Source organism: Mustela nigripes, chromosome 4 (assembly GCF_022355385.1).
Source record: "Mustela nigripes isolate SB6536 chromosome 4, MUSNIG.SB6536, whole genome shotgun sequence".
NCBI lineage: Eukaryota > Metazoa > Chordata > Mammalia > Carnivora > Mustelidae > Mustela > Mustela nigripes.
Genome location: NC_081560.1, coordinates 138,202,100 through 138,228,379, shown reverse-complemented (window position 1 = coordinate 138,228,379; position 26,280 = coordinate 138,202,100). Strand labels below are relative to the sequence as shown.

Sequence of the window (26,280 nt, the reverse complement as noted above, 5' to 3'; positions counted from 1 at the left end):
CCCCCTCCCCCCGGCAACCCTCAGTTTGTTTTGTGAGATTAGGAGTCTCTTTTGGTGTGTCTCCCTCCCAATCCCATCTTGTTTCATTTATTCTTTTCCTGCCCCCCAAACCGCCCCACATTGCATCTCCACTTCCTCATATCAGGGAGATCATATGACAGTTGTCTTTCTCTGGTTGACTTATTTTGCTAAGCATAATACCCTCTAGTTCCATTCATGTCATCGCAAATGATAGGATTTCATTTCTTTTGATGGCTTCATAGTATTCCAGTGTGTGTGTGTGCACACACACAAACACACATATATATATACCACATCTTTATCCATTCATCTGTTGATTATCCATTTCCTATTTCATCAGTTTCTAATTTTATCCTTTTTATTGAACTTATGCATAGCTTTTGGTTTAATTTGCTATTTTTTCATTTCTTAATTTAGAAACTTAAAAATCATTAATAGAAGACTTTTTTCTTTTCTAGTATAAGCACTTAAAGATGTTAATTTCCCTTTACATATTACTCTAGCTGTATTTCCTCAAATTTGATATGTGTTCTTCCATTTTCATTTAGTTTGAAGTAAATGTGGGGTTTTCTTAGTATTTTAGTTAAAGTTTTACTTTGAGATAATTATAAATTAACATACAATTGTAAGCATGACTTGACCTTCTGTTACTTACAAGTGTGTTGCTTACTTTTCTACATTTGCGGATTTTCCAGATACCTTTTTGTTACTGATTTCTAATTTAATTCTCTTGATGAGATAACATAATCTGATTCTATTCTTTTGAATGCATTTATGTCTGTTTTCTGTTCTAGAATATAGTCTGGTTGGTAAATGTTATGTGTACATTTGAGAAAGATGTATATTCTGATGTTTTGGGGTTGATTGTTCTATAAACATTATGTATATCATCTAGTTGTTAGTGATCTTTATGTCTTCTATAACCTTTTTCATTTTCTATCCTGTTAATTTCAGAGAGGGGGACTGTTGAGATCTCCAACATGATTATCAACTCATCTCTTTCTTCTTTCACTTTGGAGTGAATTTTCATTTTTAAGCATTGTTGTGAAGGTCAGATTTTTTTTTTTTGGTAAGATTTTATTTATTTATTTGACAGACAGAGTAGGCAGAGAGGCAGGCAGAGAGAGAGAGAGAGAGAGGGAAGCAGGCTCCCTGCTGAGCAGAGAGCCTGATGCGGGACTTGATCCGAGGACCCTGAGATCATGACCTGAGCCGAAGGCAGCGGCTTAACCCACTGAGCCACCCAGGGTGCCCCCTTGAAGGTCAGATTTTTGATACAGCAGATGACCTTTCTACTTCCAGGTCATGGCCTTTCTCTCACCCTTCCTTGAACTTTTCTTTTATTATTTTAAAATAGTTGGCTTCTTTTCTCTCTCTATTTGGTAGCATGCTTGTCCTTGACCTCACCCTTGACTCTCCAAGGAAACTGTGAATTTACCTTTTAGAAGAGCATTTTCTGAAATCACCTTCCTTTGTGTTGATCAGTTTATAAGAAATGTTATTTCACTCCAGACATTATCACTATCATCCCTATGCTTCAGCTCTCTAAGCCTGAGTATTTAATGTAGGATTTAGCTGCCCACAGACATTGGCAAGGTATTTTTCATCTGTGTGATTTGCAGATAAACTGCGCCTTACTTTTTTACTCTTTCCTCTTTTACATTAAGATTCAAAGATGTCTTAGTGCCTGTGAGTTCAAGAAGTATATTAAAACCCTGTATATCTCTCAGTCATTCTATAGCTGGAAATGCTGCTATAATTCCATTTTATCTCACAGCAGGGTCCAGTAGAAAGCACATCAGTAATGAAAAACAGTAATTCAAAACTGTGTTTGGTGGAGCATTCTGCGGGCTTGTGGCAACAGGGGATTTCTCAGGCTGCCTGGAGAATCTGAATAGGTTATAGCTCCAGAAACTACATAATTCTGCTCACATTGTAGGCTGACACTGGGCAAAAATGACTAATGGATCTGGGTTTTCTCCCTCGACTGGGATTATTTTTCCATTTAGTAGTATTCACTGAAGAAGAAAATTACATGTAAAAGCTTTCGTGTATAATTTAGGATTCTTCGTATATAAAGGGAGTTATGGGATTTCTAATTATCTTATGAACTAATTTAGGATGGAGATGGAATAGTTGTCTTTGGTTGTAAGAAAAGTTGTAAATTCCTGAGTCCTGCTGTTGGTTAGGAAAGTAAGAAGTGTTTACAAGATTCTTATATTGCACCATTTGGATTGAAACTCTTATTAACAAATATTTATGTTTTATTCATTCATTCACTATTTATTAAATGTCTGCCATTTGCCAGTCTGTATTATGTACTAACAGTGGGCTCTACTCTTACGCATGTCGGGGGGGGGGTGTCGGGGAATAGTGTTCTTATGGATACAGTTATGGTAATGTGAGATAGGTGCCATTAGAGGGGACTGCAGTGGGTACTCACAGAAGAGGTTCTCCAGTGGCTGGAAAAGGCTTATATAAGGGAGGTGACACTTGAGCAGAGTCTTAATGGAAGAACAAAAGCTTGTGGCAAGTTTGCAAATTGGGGATGAGCATTCTACATGGGGGAAATGGCGCTTGCAAGGTATGGCAGTGTTCTAGTCCGCTGTGTTCAGGGGAGAGTGCGGAGGTTAAGACTAGAATCTAGAAAGTGGGTAGCATAGGGAAGAGAGAGGCAAGGTGAGTGGAATCCAGGTGGTAAAAGGTCTTGTATAGGTTAAGAATTTTGAGTCTATCTTAGAGTCAAGAATTACTAAAGAATTTAATTAGGGACTCATGTGGTTAACTCACATTGTGGAAAAATAATTCTGAAGGCAGCGTGGAGAATGGATTGAGAGTTAAGGAGTCGGTTACCAGAGGCAGATAGCAGTTAGAGATAGATAGAGTCTGTTGAAAATAAAGACTAGGATGGGGCGCCTGGGTAGCTCAGTGGGTTAAAGCCTCTACTTTCGGCTCAGGTCATGATCCTAGGGTCCTTGGATCGAGCCCCAGATCGGGCTCTCTGCCCTGAGGGAGCCTGCTTCCTCCTCTCTCTCTCTGCCTGCCTATCTGCCTACTTGTGATGTCTGTCAAATAAATAAATAAAATCTTAAAAAAAAAAGAAAAGAAAAGAAAAGAAAGACTAGGAATACCTGGGTGACTCAATGGGTTAACCGGCTGCCTTTAGCTCAGGTCACGATCCCCGCATCCTGGGATTGAGCCCTATAGCAGGCTCCCTGCTTATCAGGGAATCTGTTCTCCCTCCCCCTGCTCTTATGCTCTCTCTCTCTCTCTCTCTCTCAAATAAATAAATAAAATCTCAAGGAAAAAAAGGCTAAATCTGTGGTGTATTATTCAGAAGGGGATGTACTGCAGAAATATTTCAGAGGTCTTCTCTAAGATGGGGATAATAATAGTACTCATCTTTACTGTTGAAATGAAGAGTGAGTTAATAAATTAAGATATTTAAGCTATGTGTAGAACATGGCACATAGGTAGTACTGTATACGTGTTAGCTGTTTCTGTAGTAACAACAAAGATGACAGTAGGGAGATGAGGGAAAGCAGGGTATCCAGAAGAAGCTAAGGGTCTGGCTTGAGGAGGTGGCTTCAGTACTGTTAACCCATTACTGATGTTTGAGTGATCAGTGTCTATCTTTGGGAATAAGTGTCGGTTGGTAGATGGATTGTTAATTAGTGCTTACAACTTACTTACAGAGGAATACTGAAGCTTTTAGAAAAGTAGGTTTAACTCTTCCCTGTTCTCATCAAAGATAAGAGGGATATATTCTTTTGTGAAGGGGAGATACTCTTTGCTCCTTTTTCATGGGTAAGGCTATTTAGACAGTGCATTCTTTTTTTCTAGTCCCGGTAAAATCTTATGTTTAAATGTTCGTCCTTTGTTTTTAAGAACTTGCACTCTGCTATAATTATGTCTGTATAGAATTTGTAAGCCAGAAGCATCCAAACTCTGTTTTCTGAAGCTTATTCAACTTAAGGTATTTTATTAATAACATATAGAGATTCAAACTCCACTTTTATGAACATTCTTAAGGAATAATAGAAATGACTCAGCAGAGCCTAATTTAGCTCTTGATGGAGCTTTACAAAGGCATGCAAGGATGGTGGTACATGGTCACATAAGAAGCAGGAAGCCGGGGAAGCCTGTATTTATTCCACACTGGTATGTACCAGAGGCGTCACATATGTCTCTTTTAATCCTCAGAACAACTCCAAGAGGGAAATGTTGTCCTTTTTATAGATAATGAAATTGGAGTTTCTGGACAATTGAGTAACTCATTTCAGTTCACCCTGCTGATAGGTGGCAGAATTAGAATTTGAACATAGGCCTGTCTGGTTGCAGAGCCAAATGCTCTTTTCACCAGTCTGCCTTGTTTGAATAGCTTTCCTGTGTGAATGAGATTTATGTCACTTGCCCCAGAAGTAATTTCATGGGATTTGGCCATAAAAAAGGAAAGAAAATATAATGAGCATAGGGAAGGCTCTCAAGTTTATTTCCTCTCTTTCTTTGCTTGGAAGATCAGGAAGTGAATTGGTAGATCCCTCACAAACATCTGTTTCATACTAAATTACGGGATTTGTGGGAGCATGTAAAAAAATTTACAGGACCTTTGACTTAGAGGTAAACTAGACCATCTCCCTTATGTCACAGAGGAGGAAACCAAGGTCCAGAGAAGCGAAATGGCTTGCCTAATCACAGCTGATTTGTAACAGAGTTGAAATTAAAACCCTAGACTCTGTATTCCAGATTTAAAGGCTTTTTATAGCTAAATCACAAACCTTTGTTATACCTGGAGCTCCTAGAAGGTGATAACTGTGAATATAATCTGAGGAAGTTTTGGTTTGTTTTGTTGTCTCTGGCTCTCAGCATGTACTGTCATGTCAGAGTGCTTCTGAGTGGTACAGGTCTGGGTTAGATTCCTAGGTGTTCTTATAACTTTTATGTAATGGCACAGAAACTACCCTTCTGCTAGCTGACAGCTCTGGCGGGTGCACCTGCGTTCTGTCCCATCTGTGTGGAGAGAATGATTGAGTTCTACCTGGGGCTTTAAGGAAGCAGAGAGAATGAATGAATGCGCCATGGTGGGCTAATCCATACTTCCCTCTCCTGGCTTTTCCCCCAAGCTTGACATTTTTAGATTTCGCTATTCCTTGTTAATTGTTCATGCTGATAGCTAGCAGTTCTGCCCTAGTGGAGCCCAAATGGTGGATTAAAAGTACAATCAATGAAGGGCCTGTGAGACTGTGATGATTGCTAGTAGTAGATCACAGAGCTGCCGTTTGAATGACAGGGGTAAAGTTTTGCACCTAGGACTGCTGAGTTAGGATGCAACTTGGAACTCTGAACACAGTTTAGGCCCTCTCACAAGCTTTCTGGAGAGGTAGCTGGTTCATCATTTTCTCCTTGGAGGAGACCTTATTTAACAAATACAGAAACACCTTAGATGTGACTTAGCCATAAAGAAACACTTTCTTTTTTTTCATCTAGACAAAACTGACCTATAGGGAATTCTGTTACTTTACCTTTTGCTGCTGCTTGTTGGGTGGAAAGTCACCACCATCAGAATTTTCAGGCGCCAGTCTGGTTGTCCAACCTAATGGAGTAATAGTTCTAGCTCCGAGTAATGGTGAACTTGGAGCCAGGCCCAGTGTAATTAAAACCCCTGGAGTAAAGAAATTGCTGTTGGTCTTTCTTTATTTCAGTCAAGAGGCTTGTAGGTGGGAATATGATATATTCTAAGCAAAGAACAGTAGTGGCTCTAGAGATTTATGCCATTGTCTTGAAGATTGTTTGGTTCCACAGTAACTTTAGATAATTCAGTAAGAGAAAAGGCTTTCTTCATAGATGGCATTGCTAAAATTGAGGGTGTTTCTCCATTTATTAAAGGACTGTCCAGTAGGATCACATGTAAGTTATATAACTTCCAGCACAGATAAAGACTGAAGGCTTATGACTCAAGGTTCTCCAAAAGAATTCAGTTTGTGTGGCCTTAAGTTATCCCATCTGTTCTTTTTCCTTCTCCTTTGTGTTCTCTGTGTTTTGTTTCCCAGTATTCAGTGTTTTCTTGGCAAGTGACCTCAGGTTGACTGAAGGGATAGGCTCTCAAAGAATAAGGTTAGGAAGGAAAAGAGCTTTCTTTTGCTAGGTAGTAAGACAGTAAATTTGTGTTGTTTTAAACCATGAAATTTGTGGTAATTTGTTACAGCAGCAACAGGATGCTAATAATTTTAAACTCATGGAAAAGTTGTAAGACTAAGGATAGCATCCTTTACTCATATTTACCTATTGTTAGAATTTTACTGTTTTATCATTCTTCCTCTTTTTTCTTTCTTTCTGAACCAGTTTAGAATGCATTGTTTATATCATGGCCTTTTACCCCACCAGTGTGTGAGCAGTTCAGTTTCCCCAGGTCCTTATTGTCTGTCTTTTTGATTATAGTCATTCTGATGGGGCGTGAAGCAATATCTCATTTTGGTTTTGATGTGCATTTTCTTTTTTCTTTTTTTTTTAAAAAGATTTTATTTATTTATTTGACAGAGAGAGATCACAAATAGACCGGCAGGCAGAGAGAGAAAGAGAGAGAGAGAGGGAAGCAGGCTCCCCACTGAGCAGAGAGCCCGACGCGGGACTCGATCCCAGGACCCTGAGATCATGACCTGAGCCGAAGGCAGCGGCTTAACCCACTGAGCCACCCAGGCGCCCCTGATGTGCATTTTCTTGATGACTAATGATATTAGCATCTTTTCACATGTTTCTTAGTCATTATATCTTCTTTGGTGAAATATCTATTCAGTTTCTTTGGTCATTTTTTTTTTTTTTAAAGATTTTATTTGTTTATTTGACAGACAGAGATCACAAGTAGGCAGAGAGGCAGGCAGAAAGAGAGAGAGGAGGAAGCAGGCTCCCCGTGGAGGAGAGAGCCTGACTCGGGGCTGGATCCCAGGACCCTGAGATCATGACCTGAGCCGAAAGCAGAGGCTTTAACCCACTGAGCCACCCAGGTGCCCCTCTTTGGTCATTTTTAAATGGAATTACATATCTTTTTATTGTTGAATTTTAAGAATTTTTATATATTTATATTTATCAGATAAATGATTTGTTGTTTTTGTTTTGCTTTAATTTTAATTCTATTTTATTTATTATTATTTTAAAAAGATTTTATTTATTCGTTTGACATACAGAGATCTCAAGTAGGCAGAGAGGCAGGCAGAGAGAGAAGAAGGGAAGCAGGCTTCCTGCTGAGCAGAGAGCCCAATGCGGGGCTCGATCCCAGGACCTTGAGATCATGACCCGAGCCGAAGGCAGAAGCTTTAACCCACTGAGCCACCCAGGCGCCCCCAGATAGGTGATTTGTAAATATTTTTCTCCCAGGTATTTTTCTCTGTGGCTTGTCTTTTCATTTTCTTAATGGGGTCTTTTGAAGTGAAAGTTTTAAATTTTGATAAAATTTAATTCATCCTTTTTTATTTCTTTTATAGATCATGCTTTTATGGTGTCACATCGAGGAAAGGCAAAAATCACTTTCAGAGAATTATGAGATTTGCTTTATTCTCTGGTGATCAGATCCATTTATTGTGTGAGCTTTGTTGAAATGTGTAAGGACTTGCCTCTGGGTGATGATCACATTTGTTCCATCCTCCTCTAGGTGGCTGTTACAAGTGAGGCAATATATATTGATCAAAAGTGTAGGCTCTGTGCCTGACTGCTTGGGTTTGAATTTTGGCTTCATCCCTTTACTAGCAGTGTTACTTTGGGAAAGTGATTTTATTTCTCTGTGCCTCAGTTTCCTCATCTGTAAAATGGGGATAAGATCTCTCTTCATAGGCTGTTTTTTTTTTTTTTTAAAGATTCCTATCTATTTATTTGACAGAGAGAAATCACAAGTAGATGGAGAGGCAGGCAGAGAGAGAGAGAGGGAAGCGGGCTCCCTGCTGAGCAGAGAGCCTGATGCGGGACTCGATCCCAGGACCCTGAGATCATGACCTGAGCCGAAGGCAGCGGCTTAACCCACTGAGCCACCCAGGCGCCCCATAGGCTGTTTTCTATGTAAAGTGCATAGGAGATGTCTGGAACAGAATAAGGGTTAAAAAAATATTAGCTCTTATTACTAGGGGAGTAATTCTCAACTGTAGTTTGGGATGGAGTTGTGCATATTGGAATCATTTGGGGACTTTTTAACACTTTGCATGCCTTTCTAAAGTGACAGGTTCTGCCATGGGTTAGAGCAGCTGGGGTGATAAACATTACGCTTAGCCTTCCTTGACACATTTAAAAGCTGATTGTTCCTTAAAATCACTTTCATTAAATGAGGCAATTTGGGTTGATGTGTAGAATCACAAAACTCTTCATCAGATATAAAAATAGCTTGAGCTCCATTAACACTTAGAAAATGAATAATCTATTAACTCCCGCTGCCGAGGCAAAAATTAGGCAGTCTTAGGCAAGCCAAGAACAGAATGTAAGCTATCTGTGTTTGATAGTCATATTTCTCTGCCTTTGGGGTGGTTTATTAGCCCAAGAATCAGATTATGGGATCAGAACTTACAATTCAGAGATAGAATTCCTGCTTTGCTCTTGTTGAGGGGAGAAGATTCTCGACTCTTTTTCTTGTCTTCATTTGCAGGGTGAATATATAGAAACCTGAGACCTGTTTACCTTCATGATCTGACATGGATTCATGATCTGACATGGGACTAGTATCAGGATATTTAAAGAATTCATATAACTCAACAATAAAAAATAGGAAATGGGCAAAGAAATTGTATAGCAGTTTCTCCAGAGGGGGTGTCCACCAAGGACATGAGAAGATATTCAACATCATAGGTCAACAGGGAAATGCAAATAAAAATACAATGAAATACTATTTCATACCCGTTAGGGTGCCTATAATAAAATTTTAAAAGAAAAGTGGTAAATGTTGGCAAAGGTGGAGAGAAATAGGAACCCTTCTACAGTGCTGCTAAGAACGTAAAACGATTCCGCTGTTGTGGCATACAGTTTGGTGGTTCCTCAAAAGATTAAGCATTAGAATTACTATATAACCCAGCACTTCCACTCTTAGGTTTATACCCAAAAGAACTGAAAACATGGTAACACAGAAACTTGTACATGAATGTTTATAGCAGCATTATTCATAATAGCCATAAGATGGGAACAACTCAAATGGCCATTAAGGGATGAATGAATAAACAAGTTATGTTATATACATACAATGGAATATAATTCAGCCATAAAAAGGAATGAAGTACCAGTACATGGTAAAATTTGGATGAACTTTGAATACATGCTAAGTGAAAAAAGCCAGACACAGCAGTCATATATTGTATGATTCCTTTTATATACTATATCCAGAATAGGCAAATCCAAAGAGGCGAAAAGCAAATTAGAGGTTACCAGGGGGTGAGTGATTGGGAATGAAGAGTGATTATTTAATGATTATGAAGTGTTTTTATGGGATGAAAAAAAGTTTGAGAACTAAGAAAGGGTGATGGTTGCACAATATTGTAAATACAGTACACATCACTGAATTGTACACTTTAGAATGGTTAATTGTGTATTAAGTGAATTTCACTTCAGTTTTTTTAAAAAGGGAGATTTATGAGTATATTTATATTTTTTAAAAAGATGTACTTATTTGACAGAGAAAGAAGGAGTACAAGTAGGCAGAGCAACAGGGAGAGGAAGAGGGAAAGCAGGCTCCCCACAGAACAGGGAGCCTAGTGCAGGGCTCGATCCCAGGACCCTGGGATCATGACCTGAGCTGAAGGCAGAGGCTTTAACCCACTGAGCCACCCAGGCGCCCCGCTACCAGTTCCTTCTTAAAAAATTTCTTTTATTGAGGTGAATTTCCCATAACACAAAATTAACCATTTTAAGTTTTTTTTTTTTTTTTAAAGATTTTATTTATTTATTTGACAGACAGAGATCACAAGTAGGCAGAGAGGCAGGCAGAGAGAGAGGTGGGGGAAGCAGGCTCCCTGCTGAGCAGAGGGCCTGACTCGAGGCTTGATCCCAGGACCCTGGGATCATGACCTGCAGTCAGATGCTCTACCCCTGAGCTATACCCCCTGGGATCATGACCTGAACTGAAGGCAGAGGCTTTAATCCACTGAGCCACCCAGGCGCCCCCAAATTAACCATTTTAAAGTGAATGATTCAGTGGCATTTATGCATTCCGAGTTGTGCAACTATCAGCGCTGTATTATTCTAAAACATTTTCATCACCCCAAAAGGAAATTCTGTACCCATTAAGCATATCCTTGTCAGAATTTGTTATTTTCTGCCATTATTTTTATTATAGCCAGCCTAATGGATATGAAATGATACCTTATTGTGGTTTTGATTTGCATTCTTCTAATGAATAATAAAGTTGAACCATCTTCATATGCTTCTTGGCCATTTGTATTTTTTCTTTGGAAAAATGTCTATTCAAGTTCATTTTCTTTTTCTTTTTTCTTCTGAGTGTGGAGAGGGGCAGAGGGAGAGAGAGACTCTTACGCAGGCTCCATGCTCAGGATGAAGCCCAAGGTGGGACTTGATCTCATGACCCTGAGATTATGACCTGAGGCGAAATCAAGAGTCAGATGCTTAACTGACTGAGCCACCCAGACATCCCTCAAGTTCATTTTCTATTTTAAAAATTGGGTTCTTTAGGGGCGCCTGGGTGGCTCAGTGGGTTAAAGCCTCTGCCTTCGGCTCAGGTCATGATTCCCAGGGTCCTGTGATTGAGCCCCGCATCGGGCTCTCTTGCTCCGTAAGGAGCCTGCTTCCCCCTCTCTCTCTGCCTGCCTCTCTGCCTACTTGTGATCTCTGTCAAATAAATAAATAAAATATTAAAAAAAAAAAGGAATCTCTTTCTTCTATGAGTTTTATGATTTTAGCTCTAATATTTAGGTCACCGATCCATTTTGATGTAATTTTTGTATATGGTATGAGGTGTGGGTCCAACTTCATTCTTTTGCGAGTGGTCATTCAGTTGTTCCAGCACCATTTGTTGAGGAGACTTTTTTCTCCATTAAATTGTCTTGGCATCTGGTTGAAAATCAGTAAGTCATAGATATCTGGGCTTATCTCTGAGCTCTAAATTCTATTTCTGCCATTTTCTTTAATGTGGACTGAGTGTTTTTGTTTTTCTGTCTTTGACCACAGGATCATGGGGTTGATAGCACCATTTTCCAGAATCCCAAAAAGCTTCACCTAACCATTGGGATGTTGGTGCTTTTGAGTGAGCAAGAGATCCAGCAGACATGTGAGATGCTACAGCAGTGTAAAGAGGACTTCATTGAGTGAGTGATCTGCAGGAATGGGGAAGGGTGGTCCTCTTGTACTGGCTTCTCTTTGGTATCACAGACTTGTTTTTGCACTTGGGCGAACTTGTTGTCACATGGCAGCAAGGTCTGTTGACTCACCCACTTGTAACACTTAATATTGGACCATTGTCTGAAAGGGTTAACATGGGTTTAAAGCATATATTTATAAATTTTTATGGAAAGACTCTACCTTAAATTATACTAATTCAGTAGGCAAATTTTGTTCTTAACAGGACATCCCATCATTCTCTCCAAAAGGAAATTCTTTTCATTACCTACTGAACAGTATAGAGTACTGTACTAGTTTCTTAAGCAGGTGAACACATTACCACAAGCTTGGTAGCTTAGAACAGTGAAAATTCATTATCTTATAGTTCTGTGGGGTAGTCTGATACGGGTTTCAGTGGGCTAAAATCAAAGAATCAGCAGGGCTGTGTTCCTTTCTGGGGGCTCAAAGGAAGAGTTCATTTCCTTGCTTTTAAAGCCCATCTTCTAGAGGCCACACCCACATTCTTTGGCTAGTGACCCCCTTCTTCCATCTTCAGCAATAGCAGCTTTCCTTCTCTCTGACCCTTCTGTTACCTCATCTCTGTCTCTGGCCATAGTCCGGGGAGGTTCACTGCTTTTAAGGACTGGTGATTTGATTGAGCCCACCCAGGTAATCCAGGATAATCATGCTATCTCAGATTCCTTAACCTTAATTACATCTGCAAAAGTCTGTCTGCCATGTAAGGCAGCATATTTACAAATTCCAGAAAATAAGATGTGAGCCTCCCTGGAGGGCCATTATTCACAGTAACTCAAACATTATATAATAGGATTCCTTACAAAGGTCTTCATTGTATTTCAAGATTTTAATTTTCTTTTTAAAATACAGGTAGTTGTGTAAGAATACCAAAAACTGTCTAAGCAGTCTGTTTTGGTTCAGGGAAAACATTGCTATTCTGGGGGCAGACTTGTTATTCTTTTCATTATAAAATTTTAATTTACATGTACATCTGACCTAACAGTTTTATTTTAAAGAATCATCTCTTCCCTACCCTTTGCCCTTTTTCTTAAGATTGATGAAGAATAAGAGAAATTTGAAAACTGACTCACTTGAAGAGGTGTTGTTTTTTTAAATTCAGTTATAATATTCAGGTCCCATACTATTTTCATGTGGCCTTGTAGAAATGGGTCCCCTAGTTCATTGGATAAGACAAGGTAAAAGGATTAAATTTTTTTTCATTTATATGAAACTGTGTAGTATAGTGACTTATATGTGGGCCAGTTCTCCTTTTCCTTTGTTTTGAAGGCAAGATATTTTCTTTGTTTTGAAGGCAAGATATTTTTCTTGAGCAAAATCATAAGCTGATTGGGTTTGCAGTCTGCAAAGAATACTTCTTTGTCTTGATCTTTGCTCACTGATGGACATAACCATTTCTCTCCTAACCTGTCTTAACCTAAAATTCAAAATAATTGGGTATTTGTAATTAAGTATTTACAACTTCCCTGCCTAAGATAAAGCTTTATGCTTTACCTTACAAAGTGGAGCAGTGTTACCTGATTTAAGCATTAGTCCTGATACCTTAACTTATTTCCAGGTCACTTTTTTGTTAAATGAAAATGAAATGAAACTGCATTTTCTTGGCTGCCATTAGGATAATTTTGCTAAGAAGAAATTTAAAGGTAGATATTTGTTTAGGAAGGTGTTTGTTTTTTACCTACAAAAATAAGGTCACAGGTTTTTAATCACTGAATCTTTATCCTGAGCTATGGGAGGATTTAGCTGAGTTCCTTCCTTTTATGTCTCTTGGTGCCTTTTGTGACTAAACGCCAAATCTGAGCACTTTAAGCATGTCAGGGTTGGTGTGCATAGGAAATGAAGAGCAGCCTTAATAGTTCCTAAGAATTTTTGACATGACAGGATGAAAACAGTAATTGTAGTTTTTCAAATTCAGCAAAGCTTTTGAAATAGGACAAAGTTACATTGCCAAAAATCTGCAGTGCAGGCAGAAATTTTTTTGAAGATGTTTTTTTCAAAAAGCTGGAAAGATTTAAAACCAGCAAGTAAAGTAAGCCTCCCCAGCCCTCTTCTCCCACCTTTTCCTCTGCCGCATCTACTTGTTTAAAAAGTACATAGTGCAAAATTAAAATATTTCTGAGGAGAGTGAGAATCAGATTGGCTGTTTAGATTGGCTAGAAGTGCCTAGTTTCCCTAAAAGGAAAAAATGTTTGCTAAAAAAAAGTACATGTGTACACACACACACACACACTTATACAATAGCCTTGGTGAGTAAAATTTATCATTTAACTTTTTTCCCTTCCTTATTCTTACTCTTTGATCTCAGCCTTTGTACTTGGTATACTTAGACTGACAGTAAATAACGGCATTTCTAATCTGAACCTTTTTATGATGTGAAGATGCCAAATTAAAATATAAGAAAGGAAAACACTGCAATTGAACAGACTAATATATAACATGCTGTAGTACTTTGATGGCTTTTTAAGTGGAGACATTAAATAGGGGTGCCCGGGTGGCTCTGTTGGTTAACTGTCTGCCTTCAGCTCAGGTAATGATTCTGAGGTCCTGGAATTGAGTCCCACATCAGGCTCCCTGCTCAGTGGGGAGTCTGCTTCTGTCTTCCTCTGTCTCTCCCCCTGCTTGAGCTCTCTTTCCCTCTCTCTCTCTCTCAAATAAATAAATACAATTTTTTAAAAAAGATATTAAATAAATATGGCTCGACTCAGAATTAAAACTGTGCTGCTATATATAGATATTTTAAAGAAATGGGTAGTTGAATATTTGTTTTAAATTTTGGGGGTTTTTTGAGTTTAAGGGTTGTTACCTGACCAGAAACATAACTTTGATTTCACTTCTTAAACTAACGGCTCATGTAGCTCTATCGATTCCAGATGAATTATTCAGTGTTCAGTAAACGCCGAAGCTTTAAATGTCTCCCTTGTGACTTTTCTTTGTGAGATGTAGAGCACAAACAGCATAGTGGCTCAGAGTGTATAGTCTGACAAATCTGCAGTACTTTCAAATTCCAGTATCACTCTTCCTGTACCTAAGTGTTCCCCGTAGGCCTTAGGTAACACCAAATAATAAGGTAAAAAGGGACAAGAGCAAGGAGAGAAGAGGAAAAACACCCACAGACAAATGTTGCTTCCTAATCATTGCCTCAGATGTCACTCAGTTGAAAAGTATGCTCCCTGGTGTTGAGGGTGGGATAGTTTTGTTACCAAGACAAAGAGCCATTTATCAGGCAAACCACCGAATTTCTGTCTTGGTAAATCCTAGGGAAGGTCAGAAGAGTTTCTGATCCTAAAGGGCAGGCTTTAGGTCCTATTTCATTGTTTCATTTTTTGTTGTTCCTGGTACCCCAGCTCATTCTAAAGATTTGAGGTGGTTCGTGAGTGAGGACATACATACAAAACAAATGTTAAAGTCGGAATGGGAGAAAATGTTTACCAGAAAACCAAGGAAAGGTTATAATTGTACTTGAGCAATAGAATTCGATAGTTTTTAAGTACTGGTATACTTGAACTACATTCCAGAAGGAAACACATCCATTATCATCATTCTTAACTGATGAAAAGGAGCATAACAGTTTTTTAGAAGAGAATCCTTTGCTTGTTCTCAATCTGAGAAAAACTTGTCATGTAAATATTAACCCAAAATGATGATGAGCAGTGTCTTCAACAGGAATTTTGCAGAAGATACAACAACATTGGTCACATGGTTCTCTCTTGTATTGATCCCTAGAATTTGAGAGTGTAACATTAGACATAATCCAGTAAAAACATTTTAGTGGGAAACTAAACCAATGGTTTGGTGCTTTTGGGTGATCTAATGGTTTCATGCAGGGTTAGAGCTGAAATCAGCAGAGGAATGTATAGTTAGTATTAAACTGTTTTTCTCCTGTAAGTTTGGTTGACTACACTTTGAAAGGATTGAATGGCAATCTTTCATATTGAATTCTTTGGCTATTACTTGGAATGGAGATACAGTGTTGTTCATTGAAGCTACAGGCCTTAGGTAATAGTTCAGAGCTTGACTTGTGTTTTGGAATACCCCACTTACTAGAGCATGAAGGCAATAATTTTTCTCGAATATCTGGCCAAAATAGTAATTTGTTTCTTACTGAAATACATCCTGGTCTTGTGCAGTAATATGGTCTTCAAGTTTTAAGGGAATCTTTTTTTTTTTTTTTTTTTTTTAAGATTTTATTTGAGGAGGAGAGAGCACAAGTGGGGTAGTGGGGAGGCAGAGAGGGAGGGAGAAGCTGACTCTCCACTGAGCGGGGAGCCCAATTTGGGGCTCAATCCCAGGACCCTGGGGTCATGACCTGTGTTGAAGGCAGACACTTAACCGACTCAGCCACTCAGGTTCCCCTAAGAGAATCTTTACCATGAAGATTCCTGGCTCCAGAGGGTTTCCCTATGGCCTTGGTTCAGTATCAAGAGAACTTTCTTCGATAGCTTTTTTGAGAATTGCCTTTTGGTGGATCCCAACATCCTTTTGCCTTTGATTAGTGCCACATGGTTTTCAGTGACATTATAGGGATGTGTCCACATTCTTCTCAAAATTGACCAGAAAAGCCTCTCTTTTTAGAGTAGAATATCTACTCAGTGTTTACCAGAGATTTATGGAGTACCAGGTGCCGGGGATCTAGTAGAAAAGATGGATCGACTTCCTGGCCTTGGTGGGCTTGCAGAAGACTGTGCTGGTGAGTTGATTTTTAGCTGGGTTTCAGCTTGGCACTGCAAGGCCATTTCTGGTTGAAGTACAAGTCTGTGTAAGGGGTCTGGGAAGAAGCAGGATAGTGAGGTTTTACTTAACACAAAAGTAATACATGCACATGTAAAACTAATATAATATTGTATATCAGTTATTCTTGAATTAAAATAAAGTAATACATACTAGTTTTGGAAAAGTCAAAGTTGCAGATAAAAAAAATACCACTTTTAATCTTATTACCTAAAGATAATTACTATTAATGCTCTCACACTTTTTTATATGCATGTGTGTATTTTTTCAAGGTGTAATTGACTTACAGCAAAATGCACAGATCTTAAGTGTAGTTGATGAATTTTAACAAATGCATAGACTTATGTAATTTCAGCCAAATCAAAATGTTGTACATTGTCATCACTCTGTGAAGTTCCTTCATGACCTTTTCCAGTAAATTCACTTCTTCCAGAAATAACTGTTGTTCTGATTTCTATTTCCATAGATTAATTTAGCTTGTTCTTGAATGTCACATAACAAATCATTCAGTATATACATTTTTGTGTTTGACTTCTTTTGCATATATGTGTAATAGATAAACTTGTGTTTGACTTCTTTTGCATCTGTATTTTTATATTAACTTTTTAATGGGTAATACATTTATATGGTTCAAAATTTTAAAGATTCAAAGGATATGCAGTGAAGAGTTTCTTTTCCACTGCTATTCCCACCAAGTACCCTGCTCTCCTGTCTAAAGGCAGGAGATTTTAAGAGATTTTAGCAGCTTCTTTGTATCCTTCCAGAGATTTTATGTATGTACAAGGAAATGTATATGTGTGTGTACATAGATTTTTCTTACCCTGTCTTTTGCACAAATAGTAACATACAGCATGCACATTGTCGTGCACATTTTATTAAAACCCTAATGAGTGTTTAATCTGTTTCCAGTCTTTGGCTGCTCCAAACAATGCCTCAGTCAAACCCTATGCATAAATTATTTTTCATGAGTATGAGTATGACCTATTACATCATATCAGGAAGTATGTATTGTCTGGTTCTTTTTTGTATGTGTGATAAGCCTGATCAGTGGGTTCAGGTGTGGTTAGCCCTCCGTAAGGATCTCTTTATCTTTTCTCCAACCTTCTGCTGTTAAGTTCTAGAAGCCATTGCTAATCATTGTCTCCCATCCATTATTTTGTCAGGGGTTGCAAAATGGTGATATTATATAATTTCATCATTACTTCTGCATCTATCACTTGGAATTCTTCTGTATTTGTCAGTTGGAATTCTGTAAAGAGCTTTCCTTCATCAGCTATGGTTGGATATGTAGCTGAAATTCATAATTATTTCCTTCGGTTTTGCTCCTAGAAATTGAGTTGCTTGGACAAAAAAGGGTTTCTATTCTTGAAGGCTTTTTATAAATATTGCCAAATTGCTGTTAAAGATTAGTACTACTTTATGCTTCCACCATTGTTAGATGAGTAAAATGGTGTTTGCAGCTTGTAGAAATAATGAAATAAAACCCAAGAGATGAGCAACAATGTCTTTGTCAATCAGAGCTGTCATTCCTTGGATTTTTTCCTCTCAGTATAATAAACTGGTATTGACATAACTGTAGTGTGACTTTGGAAATACTTGTGTTTCTAGTTGGTGTGCATAGAATGTGTTAATTTTGAAATTAGAAGGATGGTTAGATAATACTGTTAGTAAAGAAATCTTAACAATTTCATTTTTGTAATATTTGACTCTGTATAATAACCATGTTTAAAATGGCCCTTTCAGATTAAACAGTTAGAAAAATCTAATGTTTTTTCCTTTGCAGTGACATTTCTGGGGGCAAACCCTTAGAAGTAGAGATGGCAGGGATAGAATACATGAACGATGATCCTGGCATGGTGGACGTTCTTTATGCCAAAGTCCATATGAAAGATGGCTCCAACAGGTATGTTTCTGTAATGCTTCTTTGCTTCTACCAAGAAGTTCCTAAAAGCATTCCTAGAAGTTCAACAAGTTTTGATTCCTTTTCTTTGAGATCTTATTATTGTAGAATGTGTCAGTTCTTTCTTTTTTTTAAAAAATAGGTAGCTAATATTTTAAAAGAGGAATTTGTTGCAGGAAAAAGTATCAGATAATTAATGTGATAATTATTGAGTTACTTGGATGATATATATTGATTATAGCAATCTAGTTTTTAGGAGCTCAGTGCTTTCTTCATGTTTTTCGGGTTATAGGAGGTGGGAAGGATGGCATTTTAGGATGGTGGTTGTAAAAGTGACACAATGCAGGTCTAGTGGATACCAGGACAAAATGGGGATAACTATACAAACTCTGTAGGATTATTAGGATTAAGTTAATTTATATGAGTCTTAGAACAGTGCTTAGCACATGTGGACATCATCAAAACACACGTCAACAAATGTTTACTGTTTTTTACTAGTGTTACTATCACACTTAGATCATGCTAGGGATTCTCGGTCTGCAACCCAGGTTATTTCTGAGGCTAGCCTAGGCGTCTAGAGCCATTTCCAATGTTAACACCATTTATTAGTCTAGTCAAGGTCTTCAGTGAGCAGAGGAACCAAACTTGAATTGGAAGTTTGTTTTTGTGGTCTCTTCATTAAGGCAGGATAGAACAGAACTCATACTGAACCAAAAACCCTCTGGAGAAGATCGAAATCTCTAGGCAAGCCCCCAAATTGATTTGATTTTGTAGAGGATCCCTTGTAAGGTTTCAGTTATCTCAATTCAAATTGATAATCTCAATTATCTCCTATCTCAATTCAATTGGAAGTGAATGGAGGAAGGCAGGAAAAGACAATAGAATCAGGTGTTGTATGTGTTTGGACCAGATTTGTCTTTCAGATACTTAACATATGCCTAAATAAACATACTAATGACCTTACCTTAAAAAGTTAGGGGCACGTTGTTCCTTTAGGACATCCCAAAACATTTCTGCCAGGTTGGAGTTTGATATCTGGTATGGATCATTCACTTTGTGTTATAAGCTATAACTATCCAAACATTTTCACTGTGCTGCTGTATATGGGGTAGATTACTTTTCAGTTTTATGAACAAAAAACAGTGAATGATAAGGTAGTAGTTCTCAAGCTTTTGGGGCATATAATCACTTTAATTTCTTAAAAATTACTGAAGGTACCAAAGAGCCTTTCTTTATATGGGTTATAGTTATCAATGTTTACCTTATTGGAAGTTAAAACTGCAAAATTTAACATTTGATAGTTCATTAAAAATAGAAACAAGATATTTTTTGTTTATGTAAATAAAATTTTTCATGAGAATTCTGTTTCCCAAACAAAAAATATTTAGTGAGAAGGTAGGCATTGTTTTACATTTTTTTAAGTTTCCATAATAGAATAGACCGCTGTGTTCTCAGATCTGCTTCTCTCTTCAGTCTGTTGCAGTATGTTGTTTTGATTGAAGTATATAAGAAAATCTGGACTCACATAGAAATGTATTTGGGAAGATGAAAAGTGCTTTAATGGTATTTTCGGATAATTCTGGATATTTAGTACTACACTAAAACTTGACAAGTTATAGTTTTGAAAAGGTCATTTGCAATGATGAACATACCATACTCTTGCATTAAAATCCATTGGTCTCTTTTGGATTTTTAAAAAAATATTTTATTTATTTATTTCATAGAGATCGCAAGTAGGCAGAGAGGCAGGCAGAGAGAGAGAGGGAGAATCAGGCTCCCTGCTGACCAGAGGGCCCGACGTGGGGCTCGATCCCAGGACCCTGAGATCATGACCTGAGTCAAAGGCAGAGGCTTTAACTCACTGAGCCATCCAGGTGCCCCTCTGTCTTTTGCATTTTGACTGGATCTTTAACCTATGCTTGTATTGGTCATTTAGAAAACATTGGTTCACTGAGTTATACAGCTGTTCCAAATGTTGAGACATTTCATTATGCAATATTAAAAATGAATTAATAACGCTACTAATTTCATCACAGTCTTTAAGTATTAGGAAGCTGCCGTCAAGCTCATGGTAGCTGATACACATTTTCTAAAATTCTAATTTTCACTTGAGAGCTTGAATTTTATTATTGGCCAAAAATACTGTTTTCCTTGAAGTTCTTTTTTGAGAAAATGTCTGTCAAATAACCAAGTCTGAATAACCATAATTTGTCTGTCAGTTGTTCTTTCAAATACAAATGGTGTTCATGGACAAAGAAACTAGCTCAGCTCTAGCTCTGACAGCCTCACACAAGTGCTTTTCCTCCCGACAGCCATCTACTTCGGTATATAGCCCAACTGCTTTATACATACTGCCAGTTTATCCCACAGGGATATTAAAAAGGCATGTATTTGAGGCCCCTGGGTGGCTCAGTCGGTTAAGCGTCTGCCTTCGTCTCAGGTCCTGTTGGGCACCTTGGTCACTGCGGAGCCTGCTTCTCCCTCTGCCCCTCCCCTGCTCATGCTCTCACTCTCTCTCAAACAAATAAATAGAATCTTAAAAAAAAAAAAACAAAAAATCAGGTACTCAAGGCCTGAGCTTTAATAAAATTGATCATTTTTACTGTTTCATCAAGGATAAATGAAACTAGATTTTTTTTGGACGTATAATGAAAATGTACTCCTGCTAGTACAGTTTGGTGCTGCTGTCTTCCTTCATGCTGAGGTGCTGACAGTTTACCCAGCATTTTTGCACCATCCCTGTAAATGCCATTGCAATGAAAAAGGCAAATAATGTCCTACAATTATTATAAATATAGTTTTAGCCTCATAGACTCCCCTCAAATAGTCTTGGGGACCTCCAAAGGTCCACAAATGATAGTGCAACAATCTTTGATCTAGGTAAGGGTTTTTGTTTTTGTTTCTGTTTTTTAAAAGATTTTACTTACTTATTTGAGAGAAAGATAGCACAAGTAGGCAGAGTGGCAGGCGGAGGAAGAGGGAAAAGCAGGTTCCCTGTTGAGCCCCATGAGCCCCATGTCGGAGCTGTATACCAACCAGGACCCTGGGATCATGACCCCAGCCTAAGGCAGAGGCTTTAACCCACTGAGCCACCCAGGCGTCCTGTGTATTATCTCTGTTTTATCTTTGCAACGTCTGTGTAAGATAGATGCTATTAGTGTGCCCATTTTATAGAGAGGGAGGTTCACAGAGTTTAAGTAGTTTGGCCAGGGAAAGCCTAGACATCAAAACCATACTCTCAATCCCTAGGCCAGAATAAAGGTTTTCAGTGTGTGTATGCTAGGTTAAGTAGGATAGACTCTTTTCCAATTCTTACTTCTAGAGTAAAATGGAAAGTTGTGACCCATTTTTTTTTTTGAAAGTGGTAAAATTTGCATAACATAAAAATCACCATTTCGGCCATTTTAAAGTATATGATTCCGTGGCATTAAGGACATCAATAACATTGTGCAGCTATCACCACTTTTAGTTCCAGAGCATTTTAATCACCCCAAAAGGAAATCCTATACCTTTCAAACAGTCATTCCCCACTGTTCCATACCCCCCTATTCTCCTCTCCCCAGCTCCTGGCACTAAATCCACTAATCCACTGACTGTCTCTCTCTTTTTGTTCATAGTAGTTTAAACCTTACTGTTGTGGAACTGAAATCTGTGCTAGCCTTTAGACATACAGTTAACATGGTGCTATATGGAAAATTTAGATGGGATTGTAGCATTTCATTAAATAATACAGTGAGTTTTTCCTAATCTATAGCTTCAAGTCTGTTTTAACATACAGATGTCATAGGCTCCACAGTTTTAATTTACTCTATTCTTGGTGGCCCTAGAAGGAAAAAGAGAGGTCACTGGAAAGAGATAATAAAATCATTACTTTGAGTTTTTCCATTGGATATCTTTACCTTTTGCTTTAATGGTTAGACCCTTCATTCTATAGGAGGTCTTCAAGTGTAAAGAATATAGGGTTTTGAGATTGGAAGAAAATAAGAGCTGTAGAAGCTAGATGGCTTTTGAAGACAGTGCTCAGACATAATTGGTATCCACATGAATGGAACAGTGGGTACTTCAAAGGTAAATACACCCATTATTTTCCCGTAGATCCAGCCCTTACAAATTTTGCACACTTACTGTTGTCAGGGCTTTGTAAATTGAAAGGTCTGAAGACATAGCCACTGAATCCAATGGTGTAATCCACAAAGAACATTTTTTAGTAATTCCCATCTCTCTTACTGCCTTTTTTTCCCCTATTATACATTCCTCTTTCACAAGGAGAGACATGTTTATGTTATTTAAAAAAGATTTGTGAATTTCCATCCTCAAATTTGTGGGAATTACTAAGAGACTTAAACACCTCTTATTTAATTCAGTTTTAAAACAATTTGAATGCCTCCTTTGTGCAAGGTGTTTGGGGAGGCTGTGCAAATTGGTACAGAAAGGAACATTAAATCTTTTTGCTTGTTTATATGAAGAGATACTACTCAGTGCAGGAGGCATGGGAGAGAGGCCATGTATTAAAGATACATTCAACTTTCTTTGTATGATTTCATATAGTTTAATCAGAGATTCCTTCCCTTAAACTGACTGAATGTGAAGCCTGACATTTAAAAGGATGGAACCACTTAGATCAGATTTTTCTTCTGGAGACTTTGAGCTGGGGCACTGTAGGTTCACTTAGTAATGCATTCTTGGGTTTGGTAAAGCATGACTGGGTGAGGAATTTGCGGCAATGTTGTACTCATTACTTAGTAGTCAGCTGTTGCTAAGATTTAAGTATTGAAGAAAGTGGCTCTTCTGTTCTGTCTGGTACCGTCACATGAGCTTCCATCCTTGCCCCTCGAAGAAGAATGGCTTCCTCACATTTTGCTGAGAACAAAAAGTAACTCGGCGGCTTCCTTCCTTTTTCCCCTCACAGTCTACCTGCTCTCATCACCGTGCCCCACTCAATTTCATTCTTTTCCTGAAGAATGGCATACATTATCTCTGATGAGGCTATAATCTCTTGTTCTGCTCTCATTCCTTCTTACCTCCTCAAAGACCTGCCTCCACCAGCTATTCCCCCTTGCAGTGCATTGCTAGTCTTCTTTTCCCTCAGGCATTTTTCAGATGCCCTGCCTATGAGGCATAGTAGACTCCTAGGGCTTCCATCTTGAGGAGGGCAGATCTCAGAGTACACTGGGGTGAGGGCTGTGGTTGAGATTCTAGGGGCGCGTAGACAGGCAGCAAAACTCTGCTCATGTGTGGGCAAGTTCTGTAAAGGAAGGCTTCACAGAGGAAGTTTCTCTGCTGAACAAGGAGTTGGCAGGCCAAGAGAGTAGCATTTTAGGAAAAGGGAGTAAGTAGCAAGTGCAGATCTAGAAGCACTATTATATGCCATGTAAAGGAAGCTGGATTTTCATTGGTTATTTGTTTATTCAGCATGAATTGATTGAGTGCCTGTTGTTTGCCAGGCACTGTGGTAAGGCTGTGAATACAGAATGGTGAATAAAGCCAGGCGTGGTCATTATCCCTATGTTGTATGCAGACTGATGGAGGAACATTTGCTAACAAATAACACACAAATGTATAGTAAACCCTTGAACAACATGGGTTTGAACTCCACTAGTCTACTTATATGCACGTTTTTCTTTCTTTTTTCTTTAAAGATTTTATTTATTTATTTGACAGACAGAGATCACAAGTAGGCAGAGAAGTGGGCGGAGAGAGAGGAGGAAGCAAGTTCCCCTCTGAGCCCGATGCAGGGCTCCATCCCAGGACCCTGAGATCATGACCTGAGTCAAAGGCAGAGGCTTTAACCCACTGAACCACCCAGGCGCCCCCATTTTTTCAATAAATACAGTATAGTACTATCAATCTATTTTCCTTAGGATTTTATTAATATTTTCTTTTCTCTAGCTTAGTTTATTGTAGGAATACAGTATATAATACATATAACATACAAAATACGTGTTAATGAACTCTTTATGTTCTCAGTAAGGCTTCCCATCAACTGTAGTCTGTCAATAGTTAAGTTTTAGGGGACTCAAAAGTTAGCCATGGATTTTCAACTGCACAGGGGTCGGTGCCTTTAACCCTTGCATTGTTCAAGGGTCAACTATAATTGCAAACTGTGATAAATATGAAGCAGAGGGAAAATGATGCTCTGTTACAAGAACTATCATAGCAGTGTTGACTGGGGGAAGGGCAGGGTCAAGAAAAGCCTTTCTCAGGAATCAATATTGAATTGAGATCAAAGAAGTGAGAGTTTGCCAGCAAAGGAGAGGTGGGAACCCACCTGTTTGTTGTTCTAGGCAAAAGAAAATACAGAGCAAAAGCCCTGAGGCAAGAAAAAGTCTAGCAGATCACAGCTATGGAAGAGGTAGGGTAACCTGAGAGGGCCACATGAAGGAATTAGAGGGGCTTGGACTGATAGTGGCACTAGATAAAAGAGTGAAGATTAAACAAGAAGAGATCCATATCAAGATAAATCTGAAATGGAAATACAGAGCACCAAAGACAGATCTTAAAAAGAAGTCACCCACAAAGGGGTTACAGTTATAAGGAACTCTCAGTAGCAATAGTGGAAGTCAAAAGATAGCAGAACATTTTCTACAGAAAATATTGGTGAACCTGAAATTGTGTACTCAGAAAAAAACAGTCTTTAAGAACAAAGGTGAGAGGGGTGCCTGGGTGGCTCAGTGGGTTAAGAACAAAGGTGAGGGGCACCTGGGTGGCTCAGTGGGTTAAAGCCTCTTCCTTCGGCTCGGGTCATGATCCCAGGGTTGTGGGATCGAGCCCCGCATCGCGCTCTCTGCTCAGCGGGGGGCCTGCTTCCTCCTCTCTCTCTCTGTCTGCCTCTCTGCCTGCTTGTAATCTCTGTCTGTCAAATAAATAAATAAATAAAATCTTAAAAAAAAAAAAAAGAACAAAGGTGAAATGTGGGCACCTGGGTGGTACAGTCAGTTAAGCATCCAACTCTTGGTTTTGGCTCAGGTCAGTCCTGAGATTGAGCACCGCATCCGGCTCTGTTCTCATTGTGGAATCTGTTGGAGATTTTCTCCCCCTCTCCCCAGCCTGTTCATGCTCTCTCTCTCTCAGATCTTTTAAAAAATGAACAAAGGTGAAATGAAGACTGTTACAGATGAACAAAAACTCCGAGAATTTATCACTGTGAGATGTCTACAGTTAAATAATGTATAAAGGATATATTTCAAGAAAAGGAAAATGAATCCAGAGTGTTTGAGGTGCAGGAGGTTAGTTTGAGATGTAGAAAAGAATTGTAAATACATAAAATGCAGACATCGTCTATACAAAATAATTATTTTATAGTGGGGAGAGTTTTTTAAAAAGATAGAGCTAAAAATAAATAAAAATTTAAAAAAGAGAACATTAGTCAGTTAACATAAGTGTCAGCTAAGAGCACTGCAAGTCAAGACTGAGGAGAATTCTGGAGTTAACATATTCTAGTTTTTTTTTAATTATTTGGGGGGATGGTATTAAGATATTTCTTAACTTTGTTAAGCTAACTGCATACAGTAAAAATTTAAAAGTAAACCTAAAAGAACAAAGGAGCAAATACTAATTTATAAAAAGGAGCAAGAAGCATAGGAAAAAGTGGGATGAATATTTAAACATAAGATGATAAGCAGAATTAATATCAAGCACGTTAGGCTTAGCAGTAGAGAGGACTGTTATATAATAATAAACAATTTACGAAGATGGTATAATTTTTAACTTGTATGAATACATTAGAGCCACCTCAAAGTTGATTTAACCAAATTTGTGTAATTAATTTTTTATTGGGGAGAAATTACAGATTTCTATTACCTACTTCAGATGCAGTGGCCAGGGGAGGCATCTCTAAGGAGTTGACATTGGAGTTTAGACTTAAAAGATGCAAAGGAGGGACGCCTGGGTGGCTCAGTTGGTTAAGCAGCTGCCTTCGGCTCAGGTCATGATCCCAGCGTCTTGGGATCGAGTCCCACATCGGGCTCCTAGCTCAGCCGGGAGCCTGCTTCTCCCTCTGCCTCTGCCTGCCATTCTGTCTGCCTGTGCTCGCTCTCTCCCTCTCTCTCTTTGATAAATAAATAAAATTAAAAAAAAAAAAAGATGCAAAGGAATGGTAGTAAGAGTATTTTGGGCAGAGGGAAGAGCAAGTGCAAAGACCTGGAGAAAGAGCATGGTGTGTTTCAGCACTTAAAGACCAGGGGAGTTAAACAAGGGAGATGAGGCCAGAGAGGTAGACAGAGACTTGATCACACAAAGTCTAGACAGTTGGTAAAGAATTTGTATTGTTTTCCTAGGTGCATCGAAGGGTTTTAAGC

The 26,280-nt window shown here is 38.5% G+C and overlaps 1 protein-coding gene across 5 annotated transcripts in view; it reads left to right on the top strand.

Moving 5' to 3' along the window:
* The window catches only part of ASCC1 (activating signal cointegrator 1 complex subunit 1), a 100,840-nt gene that overhangs the window by 29,273 nt on the left and 45,287 nt on the right, over window positions 1-26,280 (top strand). For all 5 annotated transcript variants that reach the window (XM_059397685.1, XM_059397683.1, XM_059397682.1 and 2 more), the window contains exons 6-7: window positions 11,170-11,306; window positions 17,867-17,986. In XM_059397685.1, the coding sequence (XP_059253668.1) occupies window positions 11,170-11,306; window positions 17,867-17,986 (257 nt within the window). The remainder of the gene's footprint in view (window positions 1-11,169; window positions 11,307-17,866; window positions 17,987-26,280) is intronic.